This window comes from Callorhinus ursinus, unplaced genomic scaffold (assembly GCF_003265705.2).
Source record: "Callorhinus ursinus isolate GAN/ISIS: 27379988/994484 unplaced genomic scaffold, GSC_fseal_2.0 scaffold25, whole genome shotgun sequence".
NCBI classification, from domain to species: domain Eukaryota; kingdom Metazoa; phylum Chordata; class Mammalia; order Carnivora; family Otariidae; genus Callorhinus; species Callorhinus ursinus.
In genome coordinates, this window is record NW_027397087.1 from 21,903,459 (window position 1) to 21,919,828 (window position 16,370).

Consider the following 16,370-nt stretch of genomic DNA (forward strand, 5'->3'; position numbering starts at 1 on the left):
ACTTGAGCTGAGACCAAGAGTCAGATGCTTAACTGACTGAGCCACCCAGGCACCACATACTAACTCATTTTTTTTTTAAAGATTTTTATTTATTTATTTATTTGACAAAGAGAGAGAGAGAGAGAAAGACAGCGAGAGAGGGAATACAAGCAGGGGGAGTGAGACAGGGAGAAGCAGGCTTCCCGTGGAGCAGGGAGCCCGATGTAGGGCTCGATCCCAGGACCCTGGGATCATGACCTGAGCTGAAGGCAGACGCTTAATGACTGACCCACTCAGGCGCACCCATCCTAACTTATTTTTTAACCAAAAATTTGGAAATTCAATAGTGTTTGAGGGAGGGGTGCCAGAGGTAAAGTAAATTAGGAATATGTTTCCAAAGATATGCAGGGATTTTGTTTTCTTCACTCGATAATAATTTCTTTCCATGAGTTGTGGGAGAAATGCATACAAACATGCAACTAATAAAGTTAACTTAAGATTCTTAAGCATACATTTAAAATGCTTTTACTATATTATCTCATCAAATTCACTAACTTGAATTATTAAAGAACTTAATGATCTCTGCCTATAGAAGTTTCGTGAAGACAGAATGCGGTGAGCTACAGAACAAATAAGAGGTGAGGAAGAGAACTTTACTGTAGGGCCCATGTCTGTTAACAGAACTGCCTCAGAGATCTAAAAGTTACTCTGACTTAGGCTGTAAGGATATTCATTGAAACTGTTCAAGTTGTCTACTAGGTGCTAGGTTACTATGGGGAGTTAAGATCAGTCTGCAAGACAAGTCTGAAAGACAAGAAAACTTGAGATAGTTACATAATCATATGCTGTGTTGCACTGCCAAATGCCAAAATAAATAAAGAAGGATTCTGTCTAAATGTGATGGAGAGATCACATGCTTAAAAAAAAAAAGAGAAAGAAAGAAAAGTTAATATGAGGAGACAATAGCCCCTCCGCCCTAATTCCTCAAGGCACAGAGAAACTGCAGCCAGAAATCAATTCCTCAGGCAGATAACTTAATACTTCGGAGAAATTTTAAAGGAGTGGGTGGAAGTCAGAGACTGCAAAAGTGAGGTGGAAATCTAAAGCCAGTTGGGGTGGTTGTGGGAAGGGGAAGAGGGAATACACTGAGTGTGCAGATGTATTAAAAGTCTACCAACAGAAGAGTCCATTTCCCCCTTTCCTATCTAAGGTCCAGGGCCCAGAACTGCTACCAGCAGCCAGTGTGTGCTCCCCAAATAGAAGTTTAGAGGAATCCTTCTGAAGAACTGAATGATTCCTGGAGAACACAGAGACATCTAGAAATCTCTCAATATAAAGCTTGCTCACCTAAAAGTCAAGCCCAATAGCAGATAAGCTCTGGCTATACATGGAACTTAACCTGTCATTTAAAAATACGAACAGATAACAAAAAGACCACCAGACACATTGAAGAAAATCTCCAACATGAAGATTTAAAAAAAACCCAAACTTACAAAAAAAAAAAAAACAAACTCAGAAGAAGCAGAGATAATATAGGATAATATATAAATATATAAATAAAATAAAAAATAAATAAAAACAAAAAATTTCACATCTCTATGCATTGTGTAACTTTTATCCAAATTAAAAATGCATAAATCCTTAGTAATTTCACATATTCAAATTTATCTCACTGATATACCATGTTTATTCATAACAGCATTGTTAGTATTACCAAAAGGCTAGAAACAACCTAGATGTTCATCAGTTGTGGTCTAAATGCATAATAATTCATAGGACAGAATAAGATGCAGCCATTCATGATTAATAATTATGACTATATAATTATAATTATTTCGGTATAATTCTATATTAACATAATAATTCATGCACTGTTATGGAAAGATCTCAGGATATGTTGCTGGCTAAGCAAACGCAAAGCACAAAACCAGGTAGATAGTATGCCACCATTTTTGTAAAAAAATGGGAAACAAAAGTATCTAATAGTGCTTACTTGTATACTATTACAAAATATTGCTGGGAATGATACAAAAGAAACTAATTGGAATTGTCGCCTATGGGGAAAGAAAATGGGTGGCTGAAAGGCAAAGGTGAGATGCAATTTCTTCCCTATACATCTTCTGACTTACAATCACATGAATATAGTAATTATTCAAAAATTAAATTAAAATTGATAAAACTATAGGGGCACATGGGTGGCTCAGTCGGTTGAGCATCTGACTCTTGATTTCAGCTCAGATCATGATCTCAGGGTCATCATATTGAGCCTGGAGATGGGCTCCATGCTGGACATGGAGCCTGCTTAAGATTTTCTTTCTCCCTCTGCACCCTTCCCCCAAGCAGTGTGCACACAAAGCATGCTCTCTCTCTCAAAAAAAAAACTGATAAAACTATAGCTTTTGATTCAACAATTTCACTTCTAAGTAGTCCATACTTCAGTGTTACTTTTATAAAAGTACAAAGATATACAATTCAAGGTTCTTGAGTACAGTATTATTTTAATCGTAGAAAAATATTTGTAAATAAAGAGCTTGAAAAACACACACGCCACAGAACATTTATATTATGAAATACTGTGCAGTAGTAAAAGAAAAAAAAAGTGAAATAGCTCTCTATATATGGACAAGAAAAGCTACCTGGGACATACTGCTTAGTCATAAAAGTCAGACCTATATGTATGGTATGGTTTAATTTGAATTAAAAAAAATAAAATTTAGGAATAATTAACATAACGTCTATACACAGAAATATAGAAAGGGCACCTGGATGGCTCCATCGCATCAGGCTCTTGGTTTCAGCTCAGGTCATGTTGTGGGATCAAGCCCCACAGGGGACTCTGTGCTTGGCGGGAGTTTGCTTGAGGATTTGCTCCCTCTGCTCCTCCCCCCACTCACAAGCACAAGCACGTACACTCTCTAAGTAAATAAACAAATCTTAAAAAAAAAGAAACATGGAAAAATAAAGCTGTTGGGAATATTATAATATCAGGACGGTAGTGGGATGAAGGAGAGAATAAAGAATGATTTTTATTTGATGCTATACTTTTAGACTGTTTCAGTTTGTTATACTGGGCATAAATTTGTATATTATTATAGAATTAATAACAAATTAATTTGAATATCTTATAAGGTGTTAATATCCAGGACATAAAAAGAACACCTACAACTCAATGACATTAAAAACAAACAACCTAATTAAAAAATGGGCAGCAAGCTTGAATACATTTCTCCAAATATGTACAAATGGCCAATAAGCACAAAACATACTCAATACCACTAACCAATCAGGAAATACAAATCAAACCAGAATGAGATACTACCTCACACCCATCAAAATGGTCACTATCAAAAACCTACAAAATAACAAGTGCTGATGAGGATGCGAAGAATCTTGTGCACTGCTGGTGAAGATATAAAATGGTGTAGCCATTATGAAAAACAGTATGGTGATTCCTCAAAAAATTAAAAAGAGAATTACCATATGATCCATCAATTTAATTTTTGGGCATATGCCCCAAATAACTGAAAGCATATCATGAAAATTTATTTGCACACCCCCGTGCATAGCAGCATTGTTCATAATAGCCAAAAGGAAGCAACTTAAGTATCCATGAATGGAAGAATGGATAAACAAAATGTGGCATATACATACAATGGAATATTCTGACACATGCTATAATGAATGAACCTTGAGAACATTGATAAGCTAGTCACAGAAGGGCAAATACTGCATGGTTCCACTTTTATGAGGTTGCTAAAGTAGTCAAATTCATGAGATAGAGATGGATAGCATGGTGGTTTCCTAGGGCAGAGGGAAATGAGAATGGGTACAGAGTTTCAGTTTTGCACAAAGAAAAGAGTTCTCTGGATGAGGGATGGTGTGTTAACACAACAATGTGAATGTACCTAACACTACTGAACTACACACTTAAAAATGGTTAAGATGGCAAATTTTATGTATTCTACCACAAATTTAAAAAAATAACAAAATATTGTGGTTTTATTATAAGCAAGGCTTAATGTAAGGTTTAAAAAAAGGACCTTGTGTATTTGGAAAGAGGAAACAAACATGATATTTAAATGGCAATTTAAATTGAAAAATAGAATATGACAGGATGATTAACTTTATATAAGTATCCTAAATCAGTGATTTTCAACCTTTTTCTCCCTTTCTTCCTTAATGCACCTGAATTTTAAGTCACTTACTTTTCCTATCAGCAACAGTAGCTCATTTTATTTTATTTTTTTTTTTAGATTAGTACCTCCACGGTAGCTCATTTTAGATGGCAACAAGTAAAACCAGGCTAAGGCTTCTAGGTAGTAGTGTGGGGATTCAGAAGGAGCCTGGGTTCCCTGCTAATATCACAGAGCTGCTGAAAGGAAAACTGAATTCTTTCCTCTTGTTGGAACTACTGTTCATTGGATGTTCTGTTATATACAAATGAATTTAATCCTTATCGGATAAGGCTAAAAAAAAAAAAAAATCTGTTCTTACTCCCTCCCCCTCAACTTCTACTTTTTTGTTCTCCATCCCTTAAAAAAACCTGTCTGCACTCACACCTATTTACCTTTCAGAGCATTGCAATCAGGTTTCATTCCTCAATACAATATGTAGGCTGCTCTGACAATAGATCCCAGTGGCCTATTAACTGACATATAACACGGATCTTTCTCTTGTCTTCCTTTTATTGAGCTGTCTGAGGCACTGAAGACTGGAGTGAACTCCTCAAAATAATCTCTTTTCTCAGACTGTAACATGCTTTCTTATTTCTGTTTTAAATTCTTTCCCATATTTGGAGGGCTCATGTTCTTCTGCCTGACCCCAAAATACCAGTTTTCTCCCTATCCTTACCACTTTCTAAGATATTGTTACTTTCTGAGATATTGTTCTATTGTTTAAATTTTCAATAACTCTCCAAGACCCACACATGGAAATAAGTCTAATTTTCTTGGCCTGGTCTCTGATATCTTCTCTTGAACTCTGACTATAAGCCACCATGCATTTAGTATTACACCTTCCACTTAGAATGCCCTTCTGAATCCCTAGTCTGCTTGGTAAACTTAGTTTTTACGATTTTACACATGCCACCTCTTGTGTGATGCTGGCCCTCACTACATCAGGTTGATCTGGAAACTCTCTGTCCAGTTTATTTAGTGATCTGTTTCTCCTATTTGAGAGTACGGACTATGTATCATGATGCTTGGTAAACTAATGCACTCAAATAAATTTACTTTAAAATAATTTATTTTAATTTGTTGATTGCAATAAAGCACTACTAATTTCTTCCATGATCTCTTTGTCCTTGTGAGTAGTAATGCTGAAGTCTTAATTGCCTTAGTTAAAAGAAAAGTACTAAATACCTACCAACTGCCACAAATCATGCTAGGGACAGATAAAAAAGTTAAGGTAATAAGAGTAGTAACAAACATAACTAAAGATTCAAAATATATAATGACTGGGCTCATAGGCATACAGTTTTTATGGGCGGGGGTAGTGGAAAAGACTCTGATTTTCAATTAGGAGACTTGGTTAGACTTGGTTTGTACTTCCAGTTATAATTACAATGTATTTAGTACAGTGAGTGCGATTTGGAAAAAGTCAGTCAACCTTTCTACAACTGTGTCATATAAGAGAAAAAGTTCCTTCTGATATAATATCACTATTGTAGCTCTATTCTGCCACTCTTCTATTATTTAATCTATGCTTTTTCTATTACTAAAGAGTTGAGAAGTTAAAACAGTAAATGAGGAATCTGTGAAAGTACAATTGGCCAGAAACAGAGAATGTGAGGAAAAAGAGATGATTTAATTATCTCCTTTGGAGTCAAGTCACAGAAACACAGAGAAAAAAGAAACTGGGATAAAAACTTCTATGAACTAGGCCACACCAAGCAAGTGTGAAAAAAAGAATCTTATCTGAAAAGCAATAATTTAAACACTAGACAAAGTATTTAGGGTAACAATTCAGACACTGTTAGAATAAATTTCAATGGCAGAAATCTTAAACCAATTTATATCTTAAGAGGTATTTAATATCCATATTTAACTGTCAAATATAAACAAAAAGTAATGTTGAAATTGATCACTTTTATGCTTTAGTTTATTTCTAATCAGTTAAAAATATCTAAAATATGATTAAGGCATGGCAAATGCTACTCCAAAAATTTTAATTTTAAAAAGAATAGCATCTGAGGAATTCTTAATCTCAGGAAACAAACTGAGGGTTGATGGGGTGGTGGGGGGTGGGAGGGATGGGGTGGCTGGGTGATAGACATTGGGGAGGGTATGTGCTATGGTTAGCGCTGTGAATTGTGTAAGACTGATGAATCACAAACCTGTACCTGTGTAACAGATAATACATTGTATGTTAAAAAAAAAAAGAAGATAGTAGGAAGAGAAAAATGAAGGGGGGAAATCGGAGGACGAGATGAACCATGAGAGACTATGGACTCTGAGAAACAAACTGAGGGTTCTAGAGGGGAGGGGGGTGTGAGGATGGGTTAGCCTGGTGATGGGTATTAAAGAGGGCACGTACTGAATGGAGCACTGGGTGTTACACGCAAACAATGAATCATGGAACACTACAAAAACTAATGATGTAATGTATGGTGATGAACATAACATAATAAAATTTAAAAAAAAGATAATTTAAAGGATATCATATGAGACCTTCCAATTGAATAAAAAAAAAAAAAAAGAGCATCTGAACTAAGCTGCTAGAGGTAATACGGATTAGTGCAAAAAGAGCCCAGCCTTGAACTAACAAAACCTGGGTTCAGATTTGCCTAGTTATTTCATTTCTTTGAGTCACCCTTAAAGGGAGGGATGGATGATATTTGCTTCCACTTATTTTATACAGATGCTATAACATTAATATATACTTAATAAATTTATAAATCATGCATATATGCTTAGGTTTAACCTAGATTTTAGACAGGTGTAAAACATTTATATACCATTTAACTTATGAAGTATTCACTATCTTAACACTTTTTTTTAAAGATTTTATTTATTTATTTGTCAGAGAGAGAGGGAGAGAGCACAAGCAGAGGGAGAGACAGGCAGAAGGAGAAGCAGGCTTCCCGCTGAGCAAGGAGTCTGGGATCATGACCTGAGCTGAAGGCAGATACTTGACCTTGACTGAGCCACCCGGGTACCCCTATCTTAACACTCTTAAAACAAGTGTTCCTAGAATCTATTTCTGCCTTCAAGGTTGTCCTAAAAGTTTCACTTACATTAGTTAATAGAACAGGAATCACACACTTAGCTGGTAAGCACTAAAGTATCATACATATAAAATTAATGTTTATATACAAAATGGCTATATAAAAAATTTAATGCAATCATATTCCTTAAAATATTAAGGAGAGTTTCTTAGAGGGATTTGGAGAGAACATGTGTGAACCAGAAAACACTGCAGCCAAAGTTGTGAAGTTTACAAATCCGAAAGTCTGTGATTCTACCTAGAGGACTGCTAAAACAGGCCATATATTATTTAATAAGAAATCCATTTAAGATTAATGCCTATGTTTCTTTCCCAGGCAACAGGAAAGAACAGCAGTAGCTGCAGCTGCTACTATTCAGGCTGCTAAGTGTTTCTAGCAACACCAGACTTTCTAGATTGGTTCATTCCACCAGCTTCTTCTTTGGTCAGATTTCAAGACCCGGAACAACTTTAGATTTACAACTTTAGAAACATAATGTAAAACAGCCTACACAAAATGACACAAATCGTTTAAAAAAAAAAAAAGATGGGCAAATATACGTATTAGACAGATATCCAGAATGGGTCAAAAATATTCATATCAAAGGAGAATTTAACACAAGATACACTCAATATGACACAGGATCATTTTTTTGTTGACAACAGGCAAAAACTATAACAAAGATAAAAATCATGAACCTTTTATCTTGTGTCAAACAGCCCAGAGATCTATAAAATTCAGAAGTTGAGCTTCATTCTCTGATCACAATATAATGAAACTACAAATTAATCAAGTGCAAAACAAAAGAAAATGAAAGAACTCTCTCAAGCACATGAAAAGTTAAAAAAAACAACAAACTTCTATTTTGGGTCAAAGAAGAAATTAGAGCTATAATATCAAACTATTAGAACATAAGGATAATTTTAATAAATCATATCCGTATCTAAGGGATACAGCCAAAACCATAATCAGAGACAAACTCAGATATAAATGTTCATATCTTAAATAGGAAAAGAATGAAAACAAAGAATTCCATTTACAGAGTAAGAAAAAAATCCCAAGAAAATCAGGAGAAGGAAAAGAAAGGCACCTAATAAGTAAGAAAAGAGACAAAAAACAAAACAAAACAAAACAAAAAAACCCACCAAAAACCAAACACCCTGATATATCAATCTTAGCTTCATTTTTTTTTCTAAAAGAAAACCAATAGAAATAAACTACAGCTAAGTATAATTTGAAAAAAAGAGGAAAATTCAAATGTATAAAACCAGAAATATGAAAATAGATATAAGAGATATAGAAGATAACTCAATTTAGGAGAGAATAATATATGTAATGCTATGCTGATACATTTGAAAATCTGAATGAATTCAAGGAAAAACAAATTACTAAATTTGATGAAGTAAAAACCTAACCAGAAAAAAACCACAAAAAATTGTCAAAGAATTACCTCCAACAAAGGCTCCAGGCCTAGATGGTTTTATGGTTGAGTTCTTTAAAACTTTCAACAACAAATAAGTCCCATGCTATATAAACTGTTCCAGAGCACAGAAATTTAGGGAAAGAGTTCCAATTCATTTACGAAGCTGGCCTAACCCTGATATCAAAACCTGACAAAGATAGCACAAAAAAAGAAAATTACAGACCAAAATATTCACTCATAAATATAGATGCAAAGATCCTAAATAATATACTTGAAAACAGAGATCAACCGTACACTAAAAGATTACACATCTTGATATGAAGAGAACATTCATTCTAGAACTAAAAGAAGGGTTTATATGTTAGGTAATATCTTTATATATCACATCAATAGGTAAAAGAAAAAAGCAGTTCATAATAATCTCAATAAATGCCCAAAAGCGTTTGATAAATTTCAATATCCATTTCTCATAAAATAGCAAATAAGGTCTTGATCAACTATAAATGAAACATCCTTAACATCAAAAAACTGTAAGAGGAAATGATGCCTATCATTGTTATTATTTAAAATCAGAAGGAAAATCTATTAAATGTAATAAAATAGAGTGAGGAAGATATATAGAAAAAATTTTACTCGAGTCAAAAGTAACAACTGAAAAATTCAGTATATATAAAATACAACATAAATAGAACAGAAGTCTATAGATAGCCTATAAACCTAAACAAATCAGTAGTAAAGCAATAGAAAAAATATTTTTAACATAAATAACAACAAAAAAAAAATTACCAAGGAAAAAAAGAAAAACAAGTGGACTTAATTGAAGGGAAAAAACTGAAACTTCACTGAAGGGCATCAGAAAGACATAAATTAAGAAACATACTTCTAGCTCTGAAATTAATTTTTCTAATAGAAGATTTCACATTTAATGCATTTTGAATCAAAATTCCTTTGAGGTTTCCTTTTTTAAAGTTAGAAAAGTGATCCCAAACTTCAAATGAAAAACATTAACTGGTCTGAAAATAAAACCAAGGAAATTTTTTAAAAAGAGGGATAGCATAGTAAGGGGAGTCTGGTCCTACCAGTTTTTTAAATAGTTAATAGTTAAAATATTAAAAATGGTATGGTACTGGAATAAGGACAGAAAACATCAAGGAAAAAAACTGAGTCTAAAAGGGCTTTAGTAATAAGTTAAAAGTTATATTTCAGATTAGTGTGTTAAGAGAAAAAAAATTATTCAATAAATGAGGCTGGGATAATTAGTAATATTCAGAAAAAAACTGAAGTTAGTGCCTTATCTAATGGCATTTTCACCAAGACTAAAGGATTATATATGAAGAGTGAAATAAGAAATATCTTTAAAAAAATCTAGGAAAAATACACAGGTATTGAGCTGCTAGTGGCATGGCGAAGTTATTTCTAAGCATAATAGCAGTGCTACAAGCTGTAAAGAAAGTGGCTAAATCAGACTACTTATAAAGAGATTAAAACAATACACAGTAATCTTAAAAAATATTTACATTTTAATAGTTAATATCCTTAATATATAAAGGTCCATAAACCCGCAATCTCAATTTTGATAATATACACTAAATTATATCATCAAGAATGTTCGCTGCAGTGTTATTTGCCACTGTTCCCCCTTCAAGAATTGTGTAAACAGTGGGGCCAAATTTGGTTAAACAATAACAAGAACATACACAAAAAAAGAAGGCATTAGACAAAAATAAAAAGAAATAAACCAAAGTGGTTATTTTTAGGTAGTGAGATTTACTGGTACTAGTTTTTTTTTTTAAATATGTTTATAACTCTTTCCCAAAACTGTAATGATGAATACAAATTACGTTTGTAATCCAAAAATAATATAAACACGTTATTGATCATTTTCATAAACATGAGATTATCAGAATTCAAGTTTCAACAAATAAAAAAGTTCAGGATCATTTGTAAATTAAACATTTTGCATGCTGAAAGCCCCTTAAAGCTTTCTGTTCCTATTAGTATCTTAATTTAGTATGAAAAGAGTGTTAAGTCAGTCAATGGTGTCTTAGATTATATCTTCATTTTTTCCTCTCAAAGGGATTTTGATTTTAATGACTGTGAAAGGGATTAATTTCACAAAAAATACATCTGAACATCATTGCAATAAATTATACAAGGGTCTAAATGCAATAGAATAGCTTAAAATAAAGGTATATTTCATATTAACAACATTTTTTCAGTGAGTATTTAAAATAGAATCAATTTCAGACTCGTCATTCTATGTTAAGTTTTTACGCAGGAAACCTCATTAAGGTACTCCAAATAGGAAGATGACTAGTCTAAAAGGCCATTAGGAAAGAACAAAATTTCTCTAAAAATCTTTATGGAGAAGAATGTTATTTTGTGTCTAATTGAAGTCTCTTCTGTGATTTAAAACTCTTGTACTTAAAAAAAAATGTAGTTATACTACATTTTGCTTTCTTTAGATAACACAAAATAATTAAAAAACTTTTAACTAGCTATTTCCTGATACTTTGATCTACTTCTTGCCTGTCTATAGTCCTCCTACATTTTTCACCTCTCAAGTTATTTGAACCCACATGGCAAATTATGGTTTTAGGTAATGCATAATCAAATGAAAGAAAAATTTGAATTTGGAGCTCCCACATGCTATGATGATGTGGACACACAAACATACTTTTTTCTTAGCCCATGTCATGCTAATACATGTTACTGTGGGTCTCTTATCCCAGTTGTATTATTTATATGCATGTATACTAATTGTATGTATACTAAGTCGTATTTTGAGCAGCTTATTTATTCAGCCTAAGTGGAAGTCATAGCTAACTTTACTTCTAACTACTTGACCAACCTTTTCTACCCACGCAGTATGCTATCACTCAAATTTAACAAATTTGCCTTCTTTGGCAAAGAACTCATGGAATCTGAGTTCTAGCCCTATACTGGCCCCTAACTAGTTTTGTGACACTAGGAGAGTCACCTAACTTCCCTGGGTTTCAATGTTTTCATCTATATAATGGGGACAGGAGTGCACTAAAAGACTTAAGTCTTAAAACACTGAAATTTTATTATCAATGTCAGGGATCAGAGACCATTCTAATCACTCTTATTATTAAATTTGTGTCTACTATGCGGAAACCCGGTAGGGAATATAACAGAAAATCAAGTATATTCTTAGTGAAACGGTTTTTGAACTAAGATACCCAGACTGAGGTATAGTACTATACTGACTATAAAGAGAGGCATAATCATTAGCACAATTCTTTCACATTCCATGAACAGAATGGATATTTCTTTCTTAGTCACGTTATGATACAAAATTTCCCTTACCTACTACTTCCGTTCAGCTGTAGTCAGTGTCCCTTCCTTTTATCTGTGCTGCTCTCCACTACAACTACAAATCAATTACTCAAAATTGAAGCTCCCACTGCTCCCACAAAATGATGGAGTGCTTTATTTCTCTTTTGTTTAGGAAAAACCTGTAACTTTTCATAATGAGAAGAATGATGAGGGCTTATGGAAATCTCAGAAAATGATTTAATAGAAAAATATAACAATTTTTTGTCACAGGCAGGAAACCTTTCGGAATATAAGGACTGCTTTCCTGGGTCAGAACATAAGGACACTTCCACAAAGTTAGGGTGCTGTCCCTAATGACAACACAGGAAATGGTTCTACAGCAGAAAGAGGTCATTTCAAAAAATATATGAATATCTTGAGTCTTATTAATTAATTATGAAAATGTCATCTACTATTTTGTCCAATTTGCCTTTTGGGAAACTAGCAAGGCATCTCTGGATAACTGGTTCCTCAACATTTCTTACTTGAAACAACTTTTAGAATTTTAAAGCTATTAAGAAACCTCATACTTCTTCAACTGCCTCACTTTATAGATAATGCATCTAACAAAAAGAATGGTTAAAACACCTGTCTAGGTCACAGATTTAATGACAGAACCAGTCTGTTGATACTCAATCCAGAGTTTCTTCAACATATCACATGTTTACTGATATTAACACCCTTTCAATTATTAATATTTGCTTCTTTGTAGTTTTATAGGGTTATCTGTTTTAATTAGTTAAGTTTAGTGAAAAATTAATACTATAAATACATACATATTTTTCATGAATGGGAGGGGCTGTGTCTTATTCATTATATCCTCAGAACTTAAGACAGGGTCTGGCATTCAACAGATTGTTATAAATTAAGAGAATGAACTTTATAGACTTGGGTCACATGCACTCTTAGCTTTAATTTTCTGAAAGAGAAAAAAATCTAAAGCTCTTCAGTTTAACTTTGTTCCCTTGATCATTTCAGACATTTTTCTCTAGACTTTCTCCAGCTCCATTATGTTCCTTAAGGTGAGGGAATCACAATTTTGAATGAAGGTAGAAGTTTTCTTTCTAGGTACTAAAATCGCAGTAAGTGTAGTGTCCCTTTGCATCATTTTACACTGTTTAACAAAGCAGTTATTTGACACTTTTCTTTCAAATTGTGTAAGTACAACACACGAATACTTGTTGGTTTGACATTTAAATACTCTGCAAATTTTGGTTTTATTTACTCTGTCAGAATAAATTCCATCTTCCACATCAATTATAAAAATGTTAAATAAATCTAGACTTAGCAACTATTAAATTTTCTTTATCCAGAAAGGCCCATTAGTCTCTATATTTATGTTTCCTGTATTTAAATAAATTATCTGTACAAATGACATTATTTGAATATGTATAAGCCACTGAACTCCCACATTCATGAATAAGTAATTCACAATACTCTAGAAACTTAGCTTTTTTTTTTTTTGGTTGGTATAGAGAAGCATTAGAAAAGTTTTGGACATATGAAAAAGGCCTTTAAGAAGTCTAAATAAAAAACATGTTTTAGTTTTCCCTTTCACACTGACTTATTTATTGCCTTCCACTGTTCTTCTAACCCCAGACGCACCCTTACTTTCATCCTTAAGAACTCTATAGGAACCCTTTCATTCAGCAATCCTATACCATTATCATTCTACCCTCAAACATCCCTCCTATCATCCAGAAGAACTCTAGAGAATCCTTTTACTCAATAATTCTGTCCTTTATGATACATGCTAGCAGAGAAGCTTAGAGATGGAAAGAACCTTAGAAATCTCTAAGTCAAAATCCCATATATGAGCATGATATTCACCAATGATAAAACAAATCACTACAGTCAAGTATAGTACTTAAGCTCTTTAACACATCAGCATGCCTAATGTATGCACATGATACTTACTTGTACTCATCATAGACTTCCTGTTTGGGCAATGAAGTCTCAGGATGTTCTTCTAGGGTATTTCGAATCCAGGAAAAGGCATGCATTTGCTGTGCCCGACTAGATGACACGGCATTCTGATCACTAATTGTAAAACAAAAACGTGTTTTAGCTGAACCAGACAACAATTAATTGATAATTTTTGAGCCAGGCCTGTAAGTTCCATTAAAGAACTGCATGTAAACACAATATAAATGACCAAATCAAACTCAAGCCATATAATAGATGCCCAGTTATCTATATGCAAATTGTCCACCTGTGGTTGTGAGCCATTTTCTATAGCTAGTGACTGACTGAAGTTACTGCCCTGTTCCATCCCTCCCGATGGGTTCTACAGTGGCACAGGTGATGGAGCACCGACAACATAAGGTATTTGTTTTGGTGAAAATGACCTCGAAGTGGATATTTGTTCACTTACTTGCCTGTTCATTTGCCTAAACTTACCAAATCATCAAACTTTTAAGTTGTGGAAAAAATATTTTCTATTTGCTTAGCATGTTTTCAGGTAACTACCCTGAAATCTTATTAAGCACTCCATGCTCCAGAATGCAATTCCCATCTGGGAGATCATGAGAGGACAAATCTCCTCCTACAGTCCTTCCTGTAACTGGCTCCCCTCCCCATGCCAACACTTCTACTAAACATCCTCAGTTTTTACTATATGGCAGCATCATTTATAAACTAAACCCATAAAATGGACACCCAAGATAACATGAGGGAAGATCCTCTACTGATTCTGATATTCATCTCAGCTAACTATAATAATACTTTAATTCTAAGGAAGATAGTGAGCGAGTTTCTAGGACAAATAAATGCTTAAAACGGTTATAAAATTTGGTTTGAGGGAGAAGAGGTAAAAGCAACAGAATTTTCATGCTATTTCTTTTCATACACAATTTTAAAGTAACAGAATTTTAAGTGTAACTTACATGAATGAAATGAACTTTGAGAAATACTAAGAAGGATAATGAAACTTTAATAGAATACATGAGCTAACAACTTCTCTATTTTCCACATGAAACTATTAAATATTTTTAGTAATGAAAATACAGCAATATTCCCAAACGCACTTAAAGTATCTTACATTTATAATAAATTCATGTTCCATATATGCAATTTAACTTTTTCTTTTTTATATTGTCATCTATTCACCTAGCAGTAACTAAAAAAACTGTAATTTCATTGCTTACAATACATATCTATTTTTTGCTTTTCTGTCTAATTTTCACAATCCCTCACACTGCAAAAATATACTGATCTGTTTAAAAAACATAACCCAAATTGCATTTCATAGCATTTACCCAGAAGCATAAATGAATCAGCAAAAACTATAAGTAAACACTTAACCAAATATGATCAAAGACTAAAAGATCTACTGTTTTGCCATTCTGTTTTCTGATGATTTTAGGAATAGCACACAACAATAACAACCATGACACACACCCCACACACACCTTAGGGATGTCCTATTAACACTGTAATTAAGGCAAAAGCAAGAAGAGATATACCTTTTCTCTCCATTGCTGAGACCAGAAGGCAGCTGAAGGTAGAGGTAGAGTTTCTCTAGGTCTGTAAAATTCTCAACTTCTTTCTGGTTACAAAAGATGAAAAGGAAAACATCATTTTTAAAACACTTGTTTATCCCTCAAAAAAATTTACTAACACCTGTGTACTGTTGGTAGGAATGTAAATTGGTGCAGCCCCTGTGGAATACACTACGGAGGTTTCTCAAAAAATTAAAAACAGAAATACCATATGATCTAGTAATTCCACTACTGAGTATTTACCCAAAGAAAATGAAACCATAAATTCAAAAAGATACATGCATCCCTATGGTTATTGCAGCATTATTTATAAGAGCCAAGATATGGAAGCAACCTAAGTGTCCAGTGATAGCTGAATGGATAAAAAAGATGTGGTATAGATATACAATGGAATATTACTCAGCTATAAAAAAGAATGAGATCTTGCCATTTGCAAGGACATCAATGGACCTAGAGGGTATTAAACTAAGTGAAATAAGTCAGTCAGAGAAAGACAAAACCATGTGATCTCACTCATATGTGGAATCTAAAAAATGAAACAAACAAAAAGAGCAGAAACAGACCCATAAATACAGAGAACAAACTGGTGGCTGCTAGAAGGGAGGAGATGGGAGATGGGCAAAATGGGTGAAGGGGAGTGGAAGATACAGGCTTCCAGTTATGGAATGAATAAGTCATAGGGATGAAAGGTAGGGCAAGAGAGAATATAGTCAATGGCATTATAATACCATTGTATGGTGACAAATGGTAGCTACACTTGTGAGCACAGCATAATGTACAGAAACTTGATGAATCACTGTTATACACTTGAAACTAATGCAACATTGTGTGTCAACTATGCTTCAATAAAAAATAATAGTTAAAAAATATTGACTGTCCAAATTTAAACCAGATGGAATGAATCACCTGCCAAAGAAAAAATTTA

At 33.5% G+C, this 16,370-nt stretch overlaps 1 protein-coding gene across 4 annotated transcripts in view; it reads right to left on the reverse strand.

Annotated features, from left to right (window-relative positions):
• Positions 1 to 16,370, reverse strand: part of RFX7 (regulatory factor X7) — a 137,314-nt gene that overhangs the window by 39,929 nt on the left and 81,015 nt on the right. For all 4 annotated transcript variants that reach the window (XM_073877052.1, XM_073877053.1, XM_073877051.1 and 1 more), the window contains 2 exons: positions 15,410 to 15,492; positions 13,863 to 13,985 (listed from right to left, as the gene is read on the reverse strand). In XM_073877052.1, the coding sequence (XP_073733153.1) occupies positions 13,863 to 13,985; positions 15,410 to 15,492 (206 nt within the window). The remainder of the gene's footprint in view (positions 1 to 13,862; positions 13,986 to 15,409; positions 15,493 to 16,370) is intronic.